General features: G+C 33.0%; 2 protein-coding genes across 4 annotated transcripts; both read left to right on the forward strand.

The window, feature by feature from the left end:
• The first annotated feature begins 866 nt into the window (after positions 1 to 866).
• On the forward strand, positions 867 to 10,646 carry LOC114298562 (alpha-crystallin domain-containing protein 22.3). Of its 2 annotated transcripts, none has more exons than XM_028243159.2 (5): positions 867 to 1,048; positions 2,375 to 2,454; positions 6,043 to 6,116; positions 8,255 to 8,628; positions 10,209 to 10,646. In XM_028243159.2, exons 2-5 carry the CDS (start codon positions 2,407 to 2,409, stop codon positions 10,457 to 10,459), a joined length of 747 nt encoding a protein of 248 aa, XP_028098960.2. In that variant the 5' UTR covers positions 867 to 1,048; positions 2,375 to 2,406; the 3' UTR covers positions 10,460 to 10,646. The 2 variants fall into 2 exon arrangements, with proteins under 2 accessions (XP_028098960.2, XP_028098961.1); XM_028243160.2 differs by having other exon boundaries at positions 881 to 1,048; positions 6,012 to 6,116.
• A 1,308-nt stretch (positions 10,647 to 11,954) lies between these two features.
• Positions 11,955 to 15,353, forward strand: LOC114298561 (root phototropism protein 3). Of its 2 annotated transcripts, none has more exons than XR_014330323.1 (4): positions 11,955 to 12,504; positions 12,584 to 12,653; positions 13,107 to 14,538; positions 14,717 to 15,353. XR_014330323.1 is itself a non-coding variant. In XM_028243158.2 (4 exons), the coding sequence occupies exons 1-4, from the start codon at positions 12,197 to 12,199 to the stop codon at positions 15,108 to 15,110; spliced, it is 1,851 nt and encodes a 616-aa protein (XP_028098959.2). In that variant the 5' UTR covers positions 11,955 to 12,196; the 3' UTR covers positions 15,111 to 15,353. The 2 variants fall into 2 exon arrangements, 1 of the variants encoding a protein (XP_028098959.2); XM_028243158.2 differs by having other exon boundaries at positions 13,107 to 14,216; positions 14,748 to 15,353.
• The last annotated feature ends 1,902 nt before the right edge of the window (positions 15,354 to 17,255 follow it).

Here is a 17,255-nt window from a genome sequence, read left to right on the forward strand (position 1 = left end):
TCAGTCTGAGACCTTAGGCCTGGGCTTGGGCCGTCATTTTGAAGCCCTACCTGGCCCATCGGTCAACCCAAGGCCAGCTCAAAGCTCGGGCCGAGGCCCAATGTCATTTTTAGTGGAAAATAATAATTTTTTGGTGGAAAAAAAATAAAAAAATAAAAAAATAAAAAATTATTCAGCTCGCCCAAGCCTGAGCTTAGGCCCAGGTCCACTAGTTTGGATGAGGCTCGAATACTTATTGGGCCTGGGCCTAATTTTATAGCCCATGGGCTAATTTGGTCAGACCCAAATTTTGGCTGGAGCTTGCGAGACCCGTCATGGGTCGACCTGGGCCAAATTTACACTAGAGAGAGAGAGATATTTAGGATTTAGTTTCAAAATAGAGAGAGAGAGAGTGTGTGAATGGATTTTTGGTTTCAAAGGAAAGAGACGATTTTATATATGTAGAGGTATTTTGGTCAATTTGCTTAGCCATGTCCTTATGAACAAAGTGTTTCAGTACCTGGATATTTTGCCAAACAAAATTAAAATTTGAACTTTTGGCCTTATTAACAATATGAATGTTATGTAACATAAATATTCATATGTTAAATATTCACAATGTCAAATAAAAATATTTACATCACTAAATTATTAAAGGTTAAAAAAATATTTGTAAAGGTACAATAACTCATAAATACATTAAATATGAACTAATAAAGATATAAACATTTGAAAAATAATTTCTTAATAAATAATTTTTTTTGAATTTTTATTTTAATTTTTTATTCAAATTTTATGAATTTTTTCACCATCTAATATTAAAAACTTTTGAAATTGAAATAAAATCATTTTAATGTTATGACACGTGTAATAAATAAAGTCTTCTGAAACTCAAACATATAAATAAGCCACCTGTTGCTACTGTCAAGACTCTCTCTCTCTCTCTGCAAGTTAGTATCTCAGTGAATTTCACTACTCACTTTCGCGAATCGATCTTCTCTCTCTTCGCTGTTCAATCGTCTCCGAGGACTCTGCCTCGGAATCCCACACTCAAGCCCTCTTGATCGAGGTACTTCTCGCTTTAATCCTCCAATTTTCGATTTGAATCGCTGTTTTTTTTAGGGTTTCAATGTTCTACTGAACTTTTTTTATATGAGAAATGGGAATGAAGATTGAATCTGTAAGATCTTCTACTTCCATCTGTGATCAATCACAAAATTAATATTACAAAATCACGGGGAAAAAAAAAAACGATGTATCAGTTCTCTCAGTCACGGTGATCTATGTTGAATTATTTCATTGAAGCTGATTAGTCAATTTCAATTTAGCTTAACTAAAAAATTGTAACACTTACCTCCTGATCACTTACCTCCTGATTTAGTATATATATATATATATTTTTTTTTTCTATTAAGACTTTCATGAGAAAAATATTGCATCTTACGCCTTAATTATTACACAATATCACTTTATTTTATCAATTAAAAATGCTATAATTTGTCACCTTAGAGCATCTCCAACCCTTACCAATTTTTTCATCTAATTTGATTCAAAATTTGAGTAAAAAAATTTGATTTGATACGAACTACTCCAACCCTTTTATCAAATTTTTTAAAAAATTCCCCTCTTATCCCAAAATTCATCAAATTTGATGCCAAAAAAAAAAAAAAAAAAAATCTCCAAAGCTTTATCTTTTTAAATTTTCATCAAATTCATATTTGATGAAAAAATGACTCCACTGATTTGATGAACATTTGATGAAAGAATTGGAGATGATTTTTGAACACTTTTTTGTCAAATTTAAATTTGATGGAAGAAAGTGTGAAGGATTGGAGATGCTCTTCTCTTACACTATCAATTTGTATCAATGCGAACATTCCATTAAAGATCCGTTACATAAATGGATGAAAAATTGACATACAACTTGCACATGATATCTCAAAATTTGCAAAGTGCTTAAAATGACATTATTAATCATTTTCTCTCTATCTTTCCCTCCTTTGTCCTACCCACGTCAACAACCATAGTTGCCTACACTGTGCCTGGCAAAGAAAGGTAAAAAATAATAATGTTATTTTAGGCATTCCATAATATTTGAGATGTTATCTGCAAATCATTAATACAAATTGATGGTTTAAGGTGACAAAATGTAATATTTTTTAGTTGAGGGGATAAAGTGATATTGAGTGATAGTTGAAGGGGATAAAGTGTAATTTATTATGTAGTTGAAAGGATATTTTGTAATAAAAGTCCAGATTAGGGGTTAAGTGTTGCCATTTTTAGTTCAGGAATTAGGAGAGTAAAGTGACACAAGACAATAGTTAAAAGAGGTAAAGTGTAATTTGCCCTTCTTCAATCATATACTTTGTAACGGCTACTTTGTTGTTGTATACAGGAGAAAGGTACTTGCAGTGAAAAACTACCAAGATGCAAGCACAATATGAGAAAGCTATGGAAGAGTTTAACAGGAAAAATGTAATACATTTATCACTTTTTTATTTGTTCATTAGTGCTGCTTATCGTTTTTATTTATTTTGAGAATCTGTACCAAGTGTTTGGTATTTCTAATTTTAACTTATGATATGAGTCAAAAGTAACTTAAATAAGCTAATTATTTGGAAGTGGCGGAGAGATGCTTTTAGCTGTTTCTGGATAATTGGTTTCCGCTTGCAGGATGCTGCACCAAATTGGCCCATTATGTTTATTTCAATTTTTTTTTTCCAACTTTATCAGTAACTGTTGTTCTATCACTTTCACTCTATTTGGTTTTGTTTTGAAAATCTGGTTTATGTTTTTTTGTTCTTTCAAAAAACTAAAAACTAGTTTGGTGAATAAACTGAAAAATAAAAAACAATCATCATTAAAAAAGAAAATAGAAAACAGATTTTGGAAACAAAACCAAATAGAGTGATTGATGTTAATAGGCCCATTACGTTTATTTCAATTTTTTTTTTCCAACTTATCAGTAACTGTTGTTCTATCACTTTAAATTATTCACTCTATTTGGTTTCGTTTTGAAAATCTGCTTTTATGTTTTTTTGTTCTTTCAAAAAACTAAAAACTAGTTTGGTGAACAAACTGACAAATAAAAAACAATCATCATTAAAAAAGAAAATAGAAAACAGATTTTGGAAACAAAACCAAATAGAGTGATTGATGTTTCTAGTTTTTGTGTTGGGGTGCTCTGCCTATATTTGAACCATAAGGTAGTAACGTGCTTTAGCCCTTAACCACAAGGGGATAAAGATTATTTTTTCTTAGAAGTACTATACATAATTTTTTTTCAATCATCTATGCCTGGTAATATGTGCTGCTTCATATGGACAAAAAGGAATGGTTTTGTGTTTCAAACGAAAACTCCTTGTCCAGCAAAAGTAATTATTACAACTTTTAATATAGCAAAGGAGTACCTAGCAGCGGTTAATAGCAAGCAGCTGTGTGCTCTTCAAGGCACTAGAAGAGAACCAAGTCTCAGAGTTAATTTGGAGCCCCTTCCTTAACAATAGCTGAAAGTTAATGCTGATGCTTTTTTAATTCGAAGAAGGATGTGGGGGCTTTTGGTATGATAATTCGTAATCATAGGGTCTGGTGGTCTCATGGAAACATTATACCTTCACATATGGATCAGCTATAGAAGCTGGAGCTCTTAGGGAGGTAGTTTGGGATATTCAATAATCTGGTTCAATTTGATGTTACTATGGCGTTAAAAGACTGTCTTAATTAATCCTCCATGCTCACATTATGGAAATTTCTTAGTTTGGTTATTGCTAATGGTTTGCTTCAAATCCATAACTCTTAACTTAAACCCATCAATAGATAAGCCAATTTAGTTGCTTTGAATCGTAATTCTTAACTTAAACCTATTAATAGATAAGCTTATTTAGTTGCTTTGATTTGGCTCCTCTCCATTTGTGGCAAGAAATGGAGATCTCAATTTCAATATAACAGGTTGCAACATATCATCAAAACCCAAAATTATAAGTCCAAGGACAACCACTTTTTGCATTTATGTCAAAAGGTAGGGGTTACCCAATCTAATCCCTCCCAAACACCCATTATTGGGTACTAATTGGGCGTTGTTGTTGTTGTTGTTGTTGTTTATTTATTACTGTTGTTTTTTAAATTGTTGTGTCCTGTCATTATGAGTTTTAAAGTCTTTTTTTTAACTATTGTGGGTTTAATATAAATATTTGATGATGTGTTTCACAACCATTGATCATGGAATGGAGAGCTCCATTTCCCACCATAATTGGATATCAACTCTTGAGGAACTTCAATTAGAAGTGGGATTCTGTCTCCCTCCCAATAGGGATGTGTTAGATGGTTTATTTGGTTTTCTAATTGGTTCCTGTGCACTTCTACACACAAAAAAAGAAAAAGAAAAAAGAAAAAAAAAAGAGTAAGCAATCTAATTTGAGTGCTCCTTGCTCTAGTTTGTGATTTTGCAAATTTAGAGTTAATTTGTGATGGATGCTGCTCTCAATTATTGTTCTATGTGTATGAGAAGCTATTATAATTTATAATTCTAGCTCTTAAATAAAAGGTTAAACCAATGACAATGATTCCTCTGTGTACCAATGAATATGGTAGCATACCCTTCTCAATTATAATTCTAGCTTGTAACTAAAACGACAGCTTTGATGAGAGCTCAAGGTCGAAAGTGGCTTCGCTTGGTACATAAGTTGATAAGACCTGCGGTAAATCTATATACGCGTTGGACATATGTGTGTGTATTTATGGATATCTATACATGCCTTGGAAGTACTCTTGCTTTCAAGATTTTAGATATTTTTATCGAAAGCATTGGTCTTGTTCTCGTTCCTTCTCATCTTAAACACTCATTCTTAAAATTGATACTTACATACAATCTAAGTAGCACACACAGACAAGGACGGCTTAAAAATTTATATTTTTATAAATTTATTACATTTCAAATATATGAATAGTTTGTTCAAAAGTAATGATGAATAACCATGTAACACTAATTAAATTTAAAAGCCATATATTCCATAAAAACGTGAAGATATTATTCATGTAGCAATTGTATTCTAAAAAATGCAAAACAATTATAACAAAATTATAATCAATATATGATGTATAATGTATTTATCTCATAAATGTTCCAAAACATATTTAGAGTGCACAAGTTGCATTATAAGAGTGTAAAACATTGTTACTATGAAGAGATTCATTACATAGATCATGTTTAGAGGGTTCAAGAAGTGTCAACAAAGTGTCCGAAAGGTGTTTATAAAGTGTCCGATATTATGAGTTTTATTTTTTAATTTAGACACGTTAAAGAAGTGTTGGACATGCTTTTAGGAGTATTTGCAGAATGTCGGTGTCCAACATGACAGGCCGCCTCCATAAAAGTGTCCATGCCTCGTAGCTTACGATTTAAACATTTTAGCTCGTTTCTCGTGGGCTTTGTTCATTTTAGAAGAAGTCCATATGCTTGGCAACCACTCTACCATGTATAGCCAGCTTACATCAAAAAAGAGTTTACTTTGAAGAGGTGGATTGGAGGGCATAGGTTCATCTGTAATCTAATCACAATTAATGTCAAAGAAAATACTAATTTTGTTGTAGGTTAATTTACTTTATAAGCACATATTATCTTAATAAAGTTAAAATCTCTTTGACAAAGATTGTCCAAAAACTGTTATTTGCATAAACCAAACCAAGCCTTAAGTCCCATCTGTTATTTGCACGACTAGAAGAAAAATATAGACATTATATTTCTGTTTTGGAGCCATCCACTGGAGCATAAATCAGGTTTTCCGGGACAGAAAAATAAAGTTAAGGTTCCATACTCATATTTGCACCACTCTTATCTTAACACTAGTCAAAGACAATTCAAAAAAATTGATTCAAATCTATTAGCTAGCATGAGTACAGTGTTCCAAAGGCACCTGATCATTTACCTACTGCTCACAAATCTCATTGTCTGTATTTACAAAGCCATATTATATAAATATGTACATACACATATACAGAGCACCTAGATTTTCTCAATTTAAAGAACCTCTCAGGTGGACTGTTTAACTTCCGTACCATATTCAGGCCTCAACCTCGGCATTCACCACTGATCGATTACCAAACTTCTCTGGCAACTCTGAGATGGCGTCTCCATTCAGGTACTCAGGCCGCTAAATCCCTTCTTTGTGCTTGTATACATACATGTCAATATGTCATAATGATAATCATACATTTGTATTGATCTGCTAGTTCACTATGCTTATGAAACTTACGGTTATATCTTTTTTGGGTGAATACTTATGTTTGTATCTCCATAAAGTAAAATATTGTTATGATTCAAAAAACATTCCATCTATATTGAAGTGCATTATCTTTATAGACATATATATGTTTATATGTGTGGATGTACATCTTGCTTTAAATGTGAATGGTCGGGGCAGAGCCATAAAATTTTGATAAAAGGTAACTTTTGTTTACATATATGTACTTAGGGACTGCTTGGTTGCACATATTGAATTAGTTCATCTTGTTTTTACTAATTTAGAATCTATGGATTAAGAAAATTCATTAATTCCAAATTTGTGTAGGTGTAGAACAATAGATTTTTAATCTCTCAATTGTAGGCTAGGTAATTCTATGTTTTCAATGAATGAACAAAATTTTCACAAAGCAAAAAAATTTATAGATTTTTTAGGCGTCTCACTTTAAAAGAGCACTTAAAATTATCTAATTTGAATGATCCAGGTTTAAAATGTCTGAGTTCACTCTTTTGGGACAACAAAATAGGCCCTCAACCAATTTAGTTAAATGTCTTTCATACTTGATTGATAGGTGCTGAGAAAGTATTCGGTCACTCTTGTAATTTGATGTTTTCTATTTTTATTCCTTATTTACATATATAGTGATTGGTTGTTTTGTGATTTTCTTCTATTGACATAGGCCCGTTGTTTTCTGACAACCATATAGGCCCATCATTTTGTTGAATTGTTTTCATGTATTACCTTAGATGTTGGTAAATGTGTGATATTTTATTTTTTATCTTTTGATTGTGTAATTGTTTGGAGAATTTTAACTAAAAGTTGGTTTCTTAGTGTAAATAATCGTGCATGTAAATTTATAAAGAGATGCCAGGCTATCATTGATGAAAAGAGTACTTTGTCTAGTCTTCCCACTTATTTTATGTCAATGTTCACAATTTTGGTCTTGGTTGGGAAACATTTGGAGAAGTTGCAACATGATTTCTTTGCGGAGGGGTGGGGACCATTTTGTGATTGGGACACTAGGTTTGGGGTTTGCAGGTTGGCTATCTTTAACCATGCCTTGTTGGGAAAGTGGTTGTAGAGATTTGTTTAGGAAAAGGAGAGGTATTGGAGGAGGATCTTGAAGTGTAAATATGAGTGCATTTGGGTGGTGGGGTATGTCAAATGGCATGGATTTGTTGAATGACATCCGAAGTGTGTGATCATGCAAGCTTCTTGCCATTGTTGTGTTAAGGAATGCCACTTTATAATATTTCTCACATTGTCTTGCCAACCTTGACCGAGTTGGACTCACCTCTACTAGAACCTAGTCATTAGCTTTTTCTTTATCTTTCTTTTTGGTTTAATGGTTATTGCTGAAATATATATTTTTTTCTTATACTCCTTTCAGGCTGCTTCTTTTTGGCTTGTGTAAAATTCAATTTCAATGGAGCCCCTTCCTGTGTCTTTTGAACCCTTCTTTTTCAAAGCGTATCTTTCTAGAATTGAAAAAAGAACCTTTCAATGGGTGCAATTTGACACACTGTAAAGTTCATCAAAAGACAGGCATCAATTTTTTTAGGTCCTTGTGGTCTAGATGTCAAGATTTATTTCTAACATCTTGCCCTATCTTTTAAGTATGTGTTTGGTTACTTGTGTTATGGCTGGAAATTTATGCTTGAAATTTCTCAGAGATAAAATTTTCCTGCCTCTATGGTATCGTGGCACAAGTGAGCATTGACTTTGTTGTATGAATTTGAAAATGAGCAGTGATATGCAACAAAATATATATATTTATATAAAGAATGATGTGATTGCATTGGAATTTATCATTTTAAAACAAAGTGCCCATTTAAATTACATTTAAATGCAAAAATATCACTGACAGTGTGACACATCATTCTAGTGACAAGTTTTGTGTGAATAGCATAGCATTTTCCTTTAAAAATATGTCGTGAAGTATGAAATATTCATTAAAGTCCAAAATAGCCTTCCATAATATATTGTTTACCAACACATAAATTCTTATATGTTATTGTTTGCAACAAATGCTATAGGTCCCATATACATGGCGGCGACACAAAAAACCGTGATGGCGTGCTATTCGTGGATCCTCAACAACCGGTTCTTTCAGTGGCACCTCTCAATAGCATGCCATATACAGGTCCACATGTAATATCTAGTGATGATGATTTATCCCCGACAGAGATGGAAAGCGATCCTATGGCAAGTAATGAGCCTGCTCTGGTGTTCTTGCCTTCTCGCCCAACTGAGGAACAGTGGAATAACATTTTAGCTGCTACCAATAGGGGAGTTGGCTTAACAGGAAGTGCTGCAATGGGAAAAATAGGGCCAATTGTAGGGTCATTGGACATGGCTGAATCTGAGGATGCATATGTTTTTCGTGTTTCTCTCCCTGGAGTGAATCAAAGTAAGTTGGACATTAGGATGAATAAGAAATGGAAAACTTCATAATTGCTTTCTGCATTCTAAATATGTCCCCCCCCCCCCCCCCCCCCCCGCGGGGGGAAATTTTGTTGTATTTTATTATCAAATTAAAGAAACCTTGCTAAAACTTTAGAGCTCAAAGAGAGAGCAGCGATAGCTTCTCTCTCTAGGAGATTTCTAGCGGAGCTCCGGCGATTGTCCGATGACCTCTTTCACACTTCTAAAGTATAGATCTGCACTCGTAGGGCATGTTTGATTGGGTGGATTGGAACATGGGATTGGGATTATTAATCCGTGGGCCCAATTATCCTATGTTTGTTTTAACATTTTGATTTAGGATTAATAATCCAATAGATAGTTAATCCAACAAATTTGTAGGATTATTAGTAATGGGGTAGGGGTGGGATTATTAATCCAATGAATATTAATCAAATTGGATAGTGAATACCACACTAATTTAATAGGATTATTAATACTTCACTATTAGTGTTGTGAATCAAACATGACCGTAGGGTATAGATCTGCACTTCTAAAGTGTATATCTGCATTTCTAGAGTATAGATCTACATTTTTAGAGTGTAGATTTGCACTATTAGAGTATAGATCTAAGCTTTTTATGTTTGAAATAGGGATTTTGAGTGTTTCTCCCCCAATTTCGGCATAGATTTTAGATTTTCGACACCCATAATGGTTCCCTCCTCTCTCAAGCCCTCTCCCATACCATTGTGGGTATTCTTTTTCTTCAACTCTAGTTTTTGGCGGTGTCCGAAGTACGGCGGTGGCGGCAGCAGCAGCGCAGGTAGACAGCGACGAGTAGTTTTGATGCAGATCTTGCTTTGTTTGATGCAGATCTAGCTTTCCAAACCACATCTATGAGATGATCGGTAGTTTTTCCTGGATAATTTTTTAATATAACCGTTCTTCATGTTCTCAAAAAAAGAAAAGAAAAGAAAAGAAAAGAAAAGAAAAAGAAAAAGAAAAAAGAAACCTTGCTATATTATTCTTCCATCTCATTTTGTTTGTCCATCTTAATTTAAGGGGACACAATAAATCCATTAGAATTCAAATTCAAATGTATTGTTTTTAACAACTGCGTTTTTATTTCCCATTTTCAAATATACGTCTAAGTATTTATGATGGATAGTTTTGGAAACTTAACACACTTTATGCTTTGTCTTTTCTTTTCAAAGTGGACAATCTTTTTGGGACATCCCAAAACGGAAAGATAGCAAACAAAATGGCATAGAGAGAGTAACATTTTATCTGCTAATTTACAATGTTATAATTGAAATTATATATAAGCATTGGAATTTACTAGTTATAATAAATTCGTATGGATGGAAATGGGTTCTTGAAAAGTGAAAACCACAAAATTGAAATCCTTCTGTATTTGTACCGCATTGCATTTCATTGTATCTATTGTTGATCAGGAACTTTTTTATATTATAAATCTCTTAAGTGCGAAAAAAAATTGATTTCACCCTCAATTTGCTTTGAATGCCTTATTATGTTATGTTTCACTTCTAGTAGTGATCAATCTGACCATTGGCTTTGTAACTGCAGATGGATTTAGTTGTGATATCGAACCTACTGGGAAAGTAGTGATAAAGGGAGTAACATCAATGGGTGAAAGAACAGTTCACAAATTCTCCCAAGTATTTGAGATGTGTACACAAAATCTTTGCCCACCGGGGCCTTTTTCGATTTCATTCAAGCTACCAGGTCCAGTCGATCAGCAACAATTTAATAGCAATTTCGGAGGTGATGGGATTCTTGAAGGAATTGTAAAGAAAATGACAGGAACAGGTCTTTGATTTAATTACCCTGTCCAGTTAGAAGCCTTTCTTCTTTCTTCTTCCTTTATTGAAGGAATTGTAAAGAAAAGGCCACAGAAAGGTCTATGACTTTGTTGTACTTTTTAATTGACACCTTGTATTTTCAGTTCCATATTGTGGATGTTCCGGCTGTTTTGGTATAAAAATGTATTTGTGTTTAGGTTTAGGGCTCTGTTTGTTGTGAGATATGAATCTTACCTTCGGAAGCTCTATATGGAAGTGTTGCCTTCTTGTTGCATTATATATGCTGGGTATAATCCATATTGCGTCTTATGACCATCTTCAAATTATCATTATTATTACACACCTAACTATGTGACTTTTCTTGTATTGTTTTTCTGTATTCTCTAGCATCTGTTGACAAATTATGACCACTTGATCAAGAAACTTGAGCCTGAATTCTTTTTCTTGCTGATCCAAACACAGCCTAAATGAAATTTGCATAGAACTTGTGTGTTACTTTCTGCAGAGTATATGATCCATATAGTTTAGAAGTTTGATTCATTTGTTACCAAATGACCTTTTTCAACATAGAGATGTTTATGACCTTTTGCATTCTGTGGATATTTTCCAGCTGATATTCTATATGCGTGTAAGTAGGAGGTCATCCGACTCTCTCTACCTACATGTGGTCTTTTTCCCTTATATTTGTTTCGATCTTTCATCTGTTTTGTTGGTTTTTTTTGTTGCATATTTGTACTCGTATTGCTTTATTTTAATGTTAAATGTTCAGTTTGAGATGTAATTCTATTGGCAAAAAGAAAAAGTTATGGAGTCTCTTTCCCTTTTTCCATCAAAATGTCAAGTGCATACATGTTATATATAAAGTTGTAATAGAAAGCTCAAATAAACATATGTTGAATTTTCAATTTATATGCTTATGGAGTCTTTTTTGCAGCAGTAGTAGTTAGGCTATTAAGAGGGTAGTTGCCTTTTGTTGTCCCATTCATGAAGCATGTGTTTTGTGTGGCCAAAACTGGAGCCAACACAAACATAAAATTGTGCAAAAATCTCTTCCACTTGTGCTTGTACTAGACCACTTTTCTCAATCAATATTAGGTAGCGTGGATCTTGATAAGTATTAGATACTAACTACTTGATTTAAATTGTAGAGGAAGGATATTTTGGTAGTTTTACACTACTGATTAGTAGTCCTAATTCTGTGTATGTATAGGTAAGGGAGTGTAACTGCAGTAACCATAGGTGTAGTTTTAGCTTTAGGGGTAAAACACTTAAATATTATATTCTTGTGTGTGCATGTGATTTACAATTTTTATTTATTTGTTTTCCTCCTCTAGAAAGAGAATGAGAGATGGTGGGAAAAGCAACATTTATATAGTACCATGAGGGGTTTAGTTGTAAACCAAATGCTAATTTATTCCTCCTAGAAATGTAATCATCCTTTGAATAAGAAATATGAAAGTGACATTCATCAAATGAGCTCTATCTTGATATATATATATATATATATATATTTTTGTGAGTCTATGGATGAATTGTTAGACGCGTGGTCCAATTCCCACTTAGAGGCATTGTCCGCTATAGCCTAGCTCAAGGGCTGGCCTTAGGGATTTGTCCCTTCAGTCTCCAATTCACGACCTTGATTCTGATATCGTGTTAGACAAGTAGTCCAACACCATCTGAAAGTGGTGGCTGCTGTGGCTCAGCCAACCTCTGGTCTCACGAGTTCCAACCCAAAAGGTGTGGAGATGTCATATGCCGTTTTATAAGTTCATCTTAGACGTCATAAGCATTGGCAAAGGACAAAACCGAGCTAGTGCTGTAACTGTGGAAACCAAGTCACCTATTTGGATGAACCAAGTCAGTCTAGCATTTGGCTTGAGGAAAATGAACTATAAGTTTCTCATCCCCGGACATAAGAAGTCTTCCATGGAATCAACAAGTCTTCAAAGAAGAAACCCAACTTCTGGAACACTTTTTGGTAGGCAAAATAACCGTTGTGTCATCTATTCCACAAATTCGAGTATGGTTGCAGAGTCTGTAGAAAGAAGAAACCAAAGCTGGTAATCAATCCCCCTCTACTGTTCCTCTTGGTGTGTGTATGTGATGCCAATATATCTCACTAGTTTATGCTTTGTGCAGGTTCTACCGGATGAAAGTTGAGAGCGATTTAATTATTCAAGTCGAAGAAAACATCTTTCACTTGCATAAGGTGCACTTTACTAGCATCGTTTGTTAATGCTTCTGTTTTTTGTTAACTAGTAAAATAACTAGTTAAAAAAAATGTTTAGTATATTATTTTCATTTCTATAAAAGTCAACCCCAGCGAGTCTCTGGCACCACCCATTGTTGCCCCGCCTGCCACTACCACAACCACTAGCATATTTGTTTTGAAATCGCAATCAAATATAAGAAAACATTTTATATAGAATTCTTGGTAGAAAATTATTTTCTGGCCAAACAAACAGAATATTAATCTCTAGTATTTTACCTTATTCGCTCTTTTTTCTTTCAGCTTCCGATGGTCTCAAGGAGTGGATATTTGAATCGGTTGAAATATAAGAAAAGATTTTATATAGAATTCTTGGTAGAAAATTATTTTCTGGCCAAACAAACAGAATATTAATCTCTAGTATTTTACCTTATTCGCTCTTTTTTCTTTCAGCTTCCGATGGTCTCAAGGAGTGGATATTTGAATCGGTTGATCTTTCAGAGAAAAGGCATCAACTCAAGTCCTAATATCCGGATTGACAATTTTCCCGGTGGAGCCAAATTTTTTGAATTAATTGTTAAATTCTGTTATGGATGGAAGGTTGATCTGACAGCAACCAACATTGCTCCTTTATATTGTGCTGCACATTTCTTGGAAATGAGTGATGATTTTGAACAACAAAACCTCATATCCCAAACAGAGTCTTTCTTGAGTTTTCTTATATTTTCATCATGGAAAGACACATTTAGGATTTTCAAGAGCTGTGAATCCATCTCCTCATGGGCCCGAGATCTTCAAATCTTGAAACGATGCTCGGAAGCTGTTGCCTGGAAGGCCTGCGCCAACGCAAAAGCAATTGAGTCTGACAACAATGAAATAGAATGCCTGAGTGTTTTGCCAGACAATGTAAATGGAAATGTAATCGATGGTTGGTGGTTTGAAGATGTTTCGCTCCTTCGAATAGATCATTTCATTGAAGTGATTGAATCAATCAAAAGAAAGGTAGTGAGAACGAAGCTCGTTGGATTGTGCATAGCACATTGGACCGTGAAGCGGCTTTCGAAAATCAAATTTGGACTTGAAAATGTGACTCAACAAGAAGATATGCCACTTGAGCTACAAAAAGTCACAATTGAGAGTTTGATAAGGGTACTTCCGGTAGAGGAAAATTCGGTTTCCTTCAATTTTCTTCTTCATCTTCTCAAAATAGGCGTTATTATGAAAATTGATTCTGAATTACTAAATATGCTAGAAAAAAGGGTCATATTTGTATTGGAGAAAAGTCGTGCCAAGGATCTCTTAGTTAGAAATTATGAGCCCGGTGGTGCAGTATATGATGTGACCATAATTGCCAGAGTGGTAGAAGCTTATCTTTTGCTTGTCTCGAGTAATCCTCCTTCAAGAATATTTGTTATTGGAAGGTTGGTGGACGAGTATCTGACACTAGTAGCGAGAGATGAAAATCTTGAAGTGAAAAATTTTCAGTTACTCATAGAAGCGTTGCCAAGAAATGCCCGTTATTGTAATGACAACCTTTACAGAGCCATCGATATGTACCTCAAGGTTTGAAACTTCTATTAATTTTGATGAAACAAGCTGGAATTCAGCTGTAGGAATATTTGCGATGGCACGCAAATTTACCGATGCAAATAGTTTTTGTGACCCTTACATTTTCCACGCAAATAGTTTTTGTGACCCTTACATTTTCCACCCTCATTTGTTGTCATCATGCCATCACAAATACTTTTTGCAACGGAAAAAATAATACTCTCTTGTCTCTGTTAGTTTTCTTTCTTGGATGTCAGAGATCCTCTCTTTGTGGTCGAGAAAATTTAGCATGTCATTGATCGAGCTCAAAATCATGTAAATTATATTATTTTTAAGAGTAATGATTCATCCCCCTTTTCTCCCTACCCCCTTTGACCCCCTCTCTCTCTCATTGGTTATCTTTTCTTTTTCTTTTTCTTTTTTTTCCTCCTCCTCCAATCACCCCTGCCACGTGGCAAAGGGGGTGAGGGGGTGACCCCCAAAAGGGGGTCCCAAGCATTATTCTATTTTTAAAGCTACATAAACAGTCTTTCTTTAACCGTGCAGGCACATCCTAGCCTAACAGAAGAAGAAAGAAATGGCATATGTCGAGCCATGGAGTACCACAAATTATCTCAAGAAGCTCGTAAACACGCCATGAAGAATGACCGCTTGCCATTAAATATTATCACCCGGTTTATCCTTCTGGATCAAGTTAATATGACAAGGTCAATCACAACCAACGGAACAAATTACCAGAGAACAAAGTCACAGGCAATTATGAGAGCAAGTCGAGGCCTAGGGAAGGCGAGGATCAATTCGCGAAAGGAGATAGAGACCATGAAACAAGATGTTGAGAGGATAAAGGTGAAACTCAGTGAATTGCAACTACATAAAATGGAGCTTCAAAGGCAAGTGCGAAGACAATAGTTTGGTTTTGTGAGAAATTTGAAGTATTGTTGAGGCTTTTATTTTGATTTGTCCAACTGTGATTCACATCCTCAAAATGTGAAATCCATTACGTATTCATGCCCCTTTGTTCTTGGTATTTAACAAAATTTTTGGAAGAAAAATCTGTAATAATTCTTAGAAAAAATATATATGTAACTAGTCATATGAAAAATTGGAAATAGCATTTTGTATACTAGTAATGAAAAGAGGGGTTTGGAGCTTTCTTGTGTTTTAGATTTGTAATTAGTATATTTTGAAAATGTGCATCAACCATTGTAATAGAGGAAAGGCTAAAGTTGGTGTTTAACATCTTAATTTTTTAATTTATTCAGTTACACAGGTAGATATATTCAGATTTTTTTTCGTTCTTTCAAATCTATCGACAGTCGGTGTTTTCAGATTCATAAAGGGTCTGTTTGTTTGGACGGACTGGATAAGGGGGATTATAATTCATCGGACTGTTAGTCTCGGGATATATTGTCCCCAGACTATTTGGTTGGATTGGATTTGTATCCTATGTTTATTTAGTCATGGGATTAGAGACTATTTTTAGTAAATTCAATTTTTGGTTAAACAGACTGGATAAGGATAAATGTTCAAAAGACTATTTTACCCTTGTAATTTATAATTTTTATTTAATATATAATTTTAAATTTGTAATCTATAATTTATAATTTAATAACACTAAAAAAATTTAATTTATAAGGCCACAATTTTTAATTTATTATTTTCAATTAAATTAAATTTATAATTTATATTTTTTATTTAATATATAATTTTAAATTAACAACACTAAAAAAATAATTTTATTTAATATGTAAATTTAATTTTTTAACAACACTAAAAAAATTTAATTTATAAGGCCATAATTTTTAATTTATTATTTTTAATTAAATTTAATTTATAATTTATAATTTAAATTTTTTATTTAATATATAATTTTAAATTAATAATACTAAAAAAATAATTTATAAATGTTCAAAAGACTATTTTATCATTTTCTAATTGTTTGCTAAGTAATAGCATGGGGTAAAATGAACATTTCAGAGCCTAATCCCATGGGATACCAATCCCATGGAAATAATCTCACCCCCCCATGGGATAGGATAGTCTCATATTTGTGGGACTAATAGTCTGGGGGGACTATTAGTTTGGAACAAAAATTTTCAAACAAATAATGGACTATTAGTCCGGTGGGACTAATAGTCCAATCCAACACCCTAATCCTTTAAAACAAACACACCCAAAATGTTTTAATTTTGGGATTACATTTACCTCCATTGAGGTTTCTGACAAATACAGGGACCTCTCCTGTGATTTGAATAATTACAGTAACCTCTCCTGCTTTACCTGACAATGTCAAGATTCCCCCATTTTGTCAAATTGTTTCAAACGGTGTTACTTTTTCTTTAATAAATTACATTATTGTCCTTCCTTTTAAAATATTAAAAAATATTTTTGGATTGGAGAATAGGTTTGGAAGAAACAAACAGTGTTTGAAATAGTATTTTTAGATTTATTTTTTTAAAATATTAAAAATGTTTAAAAAAAAATTATTTTTTATTTTAAATATATAATTTTTATTTAAATATTTTATTTTATTTTGTAAATATTTTAATTTTTTTAATTTTAATATTTTAAACTCAGAACACAACTTCACACTCAAATCGTAACCAAACACATAACTCAAAACTCAATTCAAAAATTATTTTCAAACCTTATAACCAAACACATAACTCGACACTCCACACTACTTTCAAAACTCTAAACTCAAATCGTAACCAAAGGCATAACAAAAAAATTAAAATATTTAAAAATATATTTATAAAATAAAATAAAATATTTAAAATAAAAACTATATATGTAAAATAAAAAATAAAATTTTTAAATTTTTTTAATATTTAAAAAACATATTTAAAATATTAAAAAAAAAATACAACACATAGATGTATGAAATATAATGCACATTAAAATAAATAAATAAATATTTAAAATATAAAATATTTACCCTAAAAAAATAAATTCAAAAAATTTCAAAATTTATAACAAACAATTTTTTTCTTTTCAAAACTTATAACTCAAAATACGACTCCACACTCAAATCATGATTCTAAAAATAATTTT

This window comes from Camellia sinensis, chromosome 5 (assembly GCF_055761805.1).
Source record: "Camellia sinensis isolate YWXY chromosome 5, ASM5576180v1, whole genome shotgun sequence".
NCBI lineage: Eukaryota > Viridiplantae > Streptophyta > Magnoliopsida > Ericales > Theaceae > Camellia > Camellia sinensis.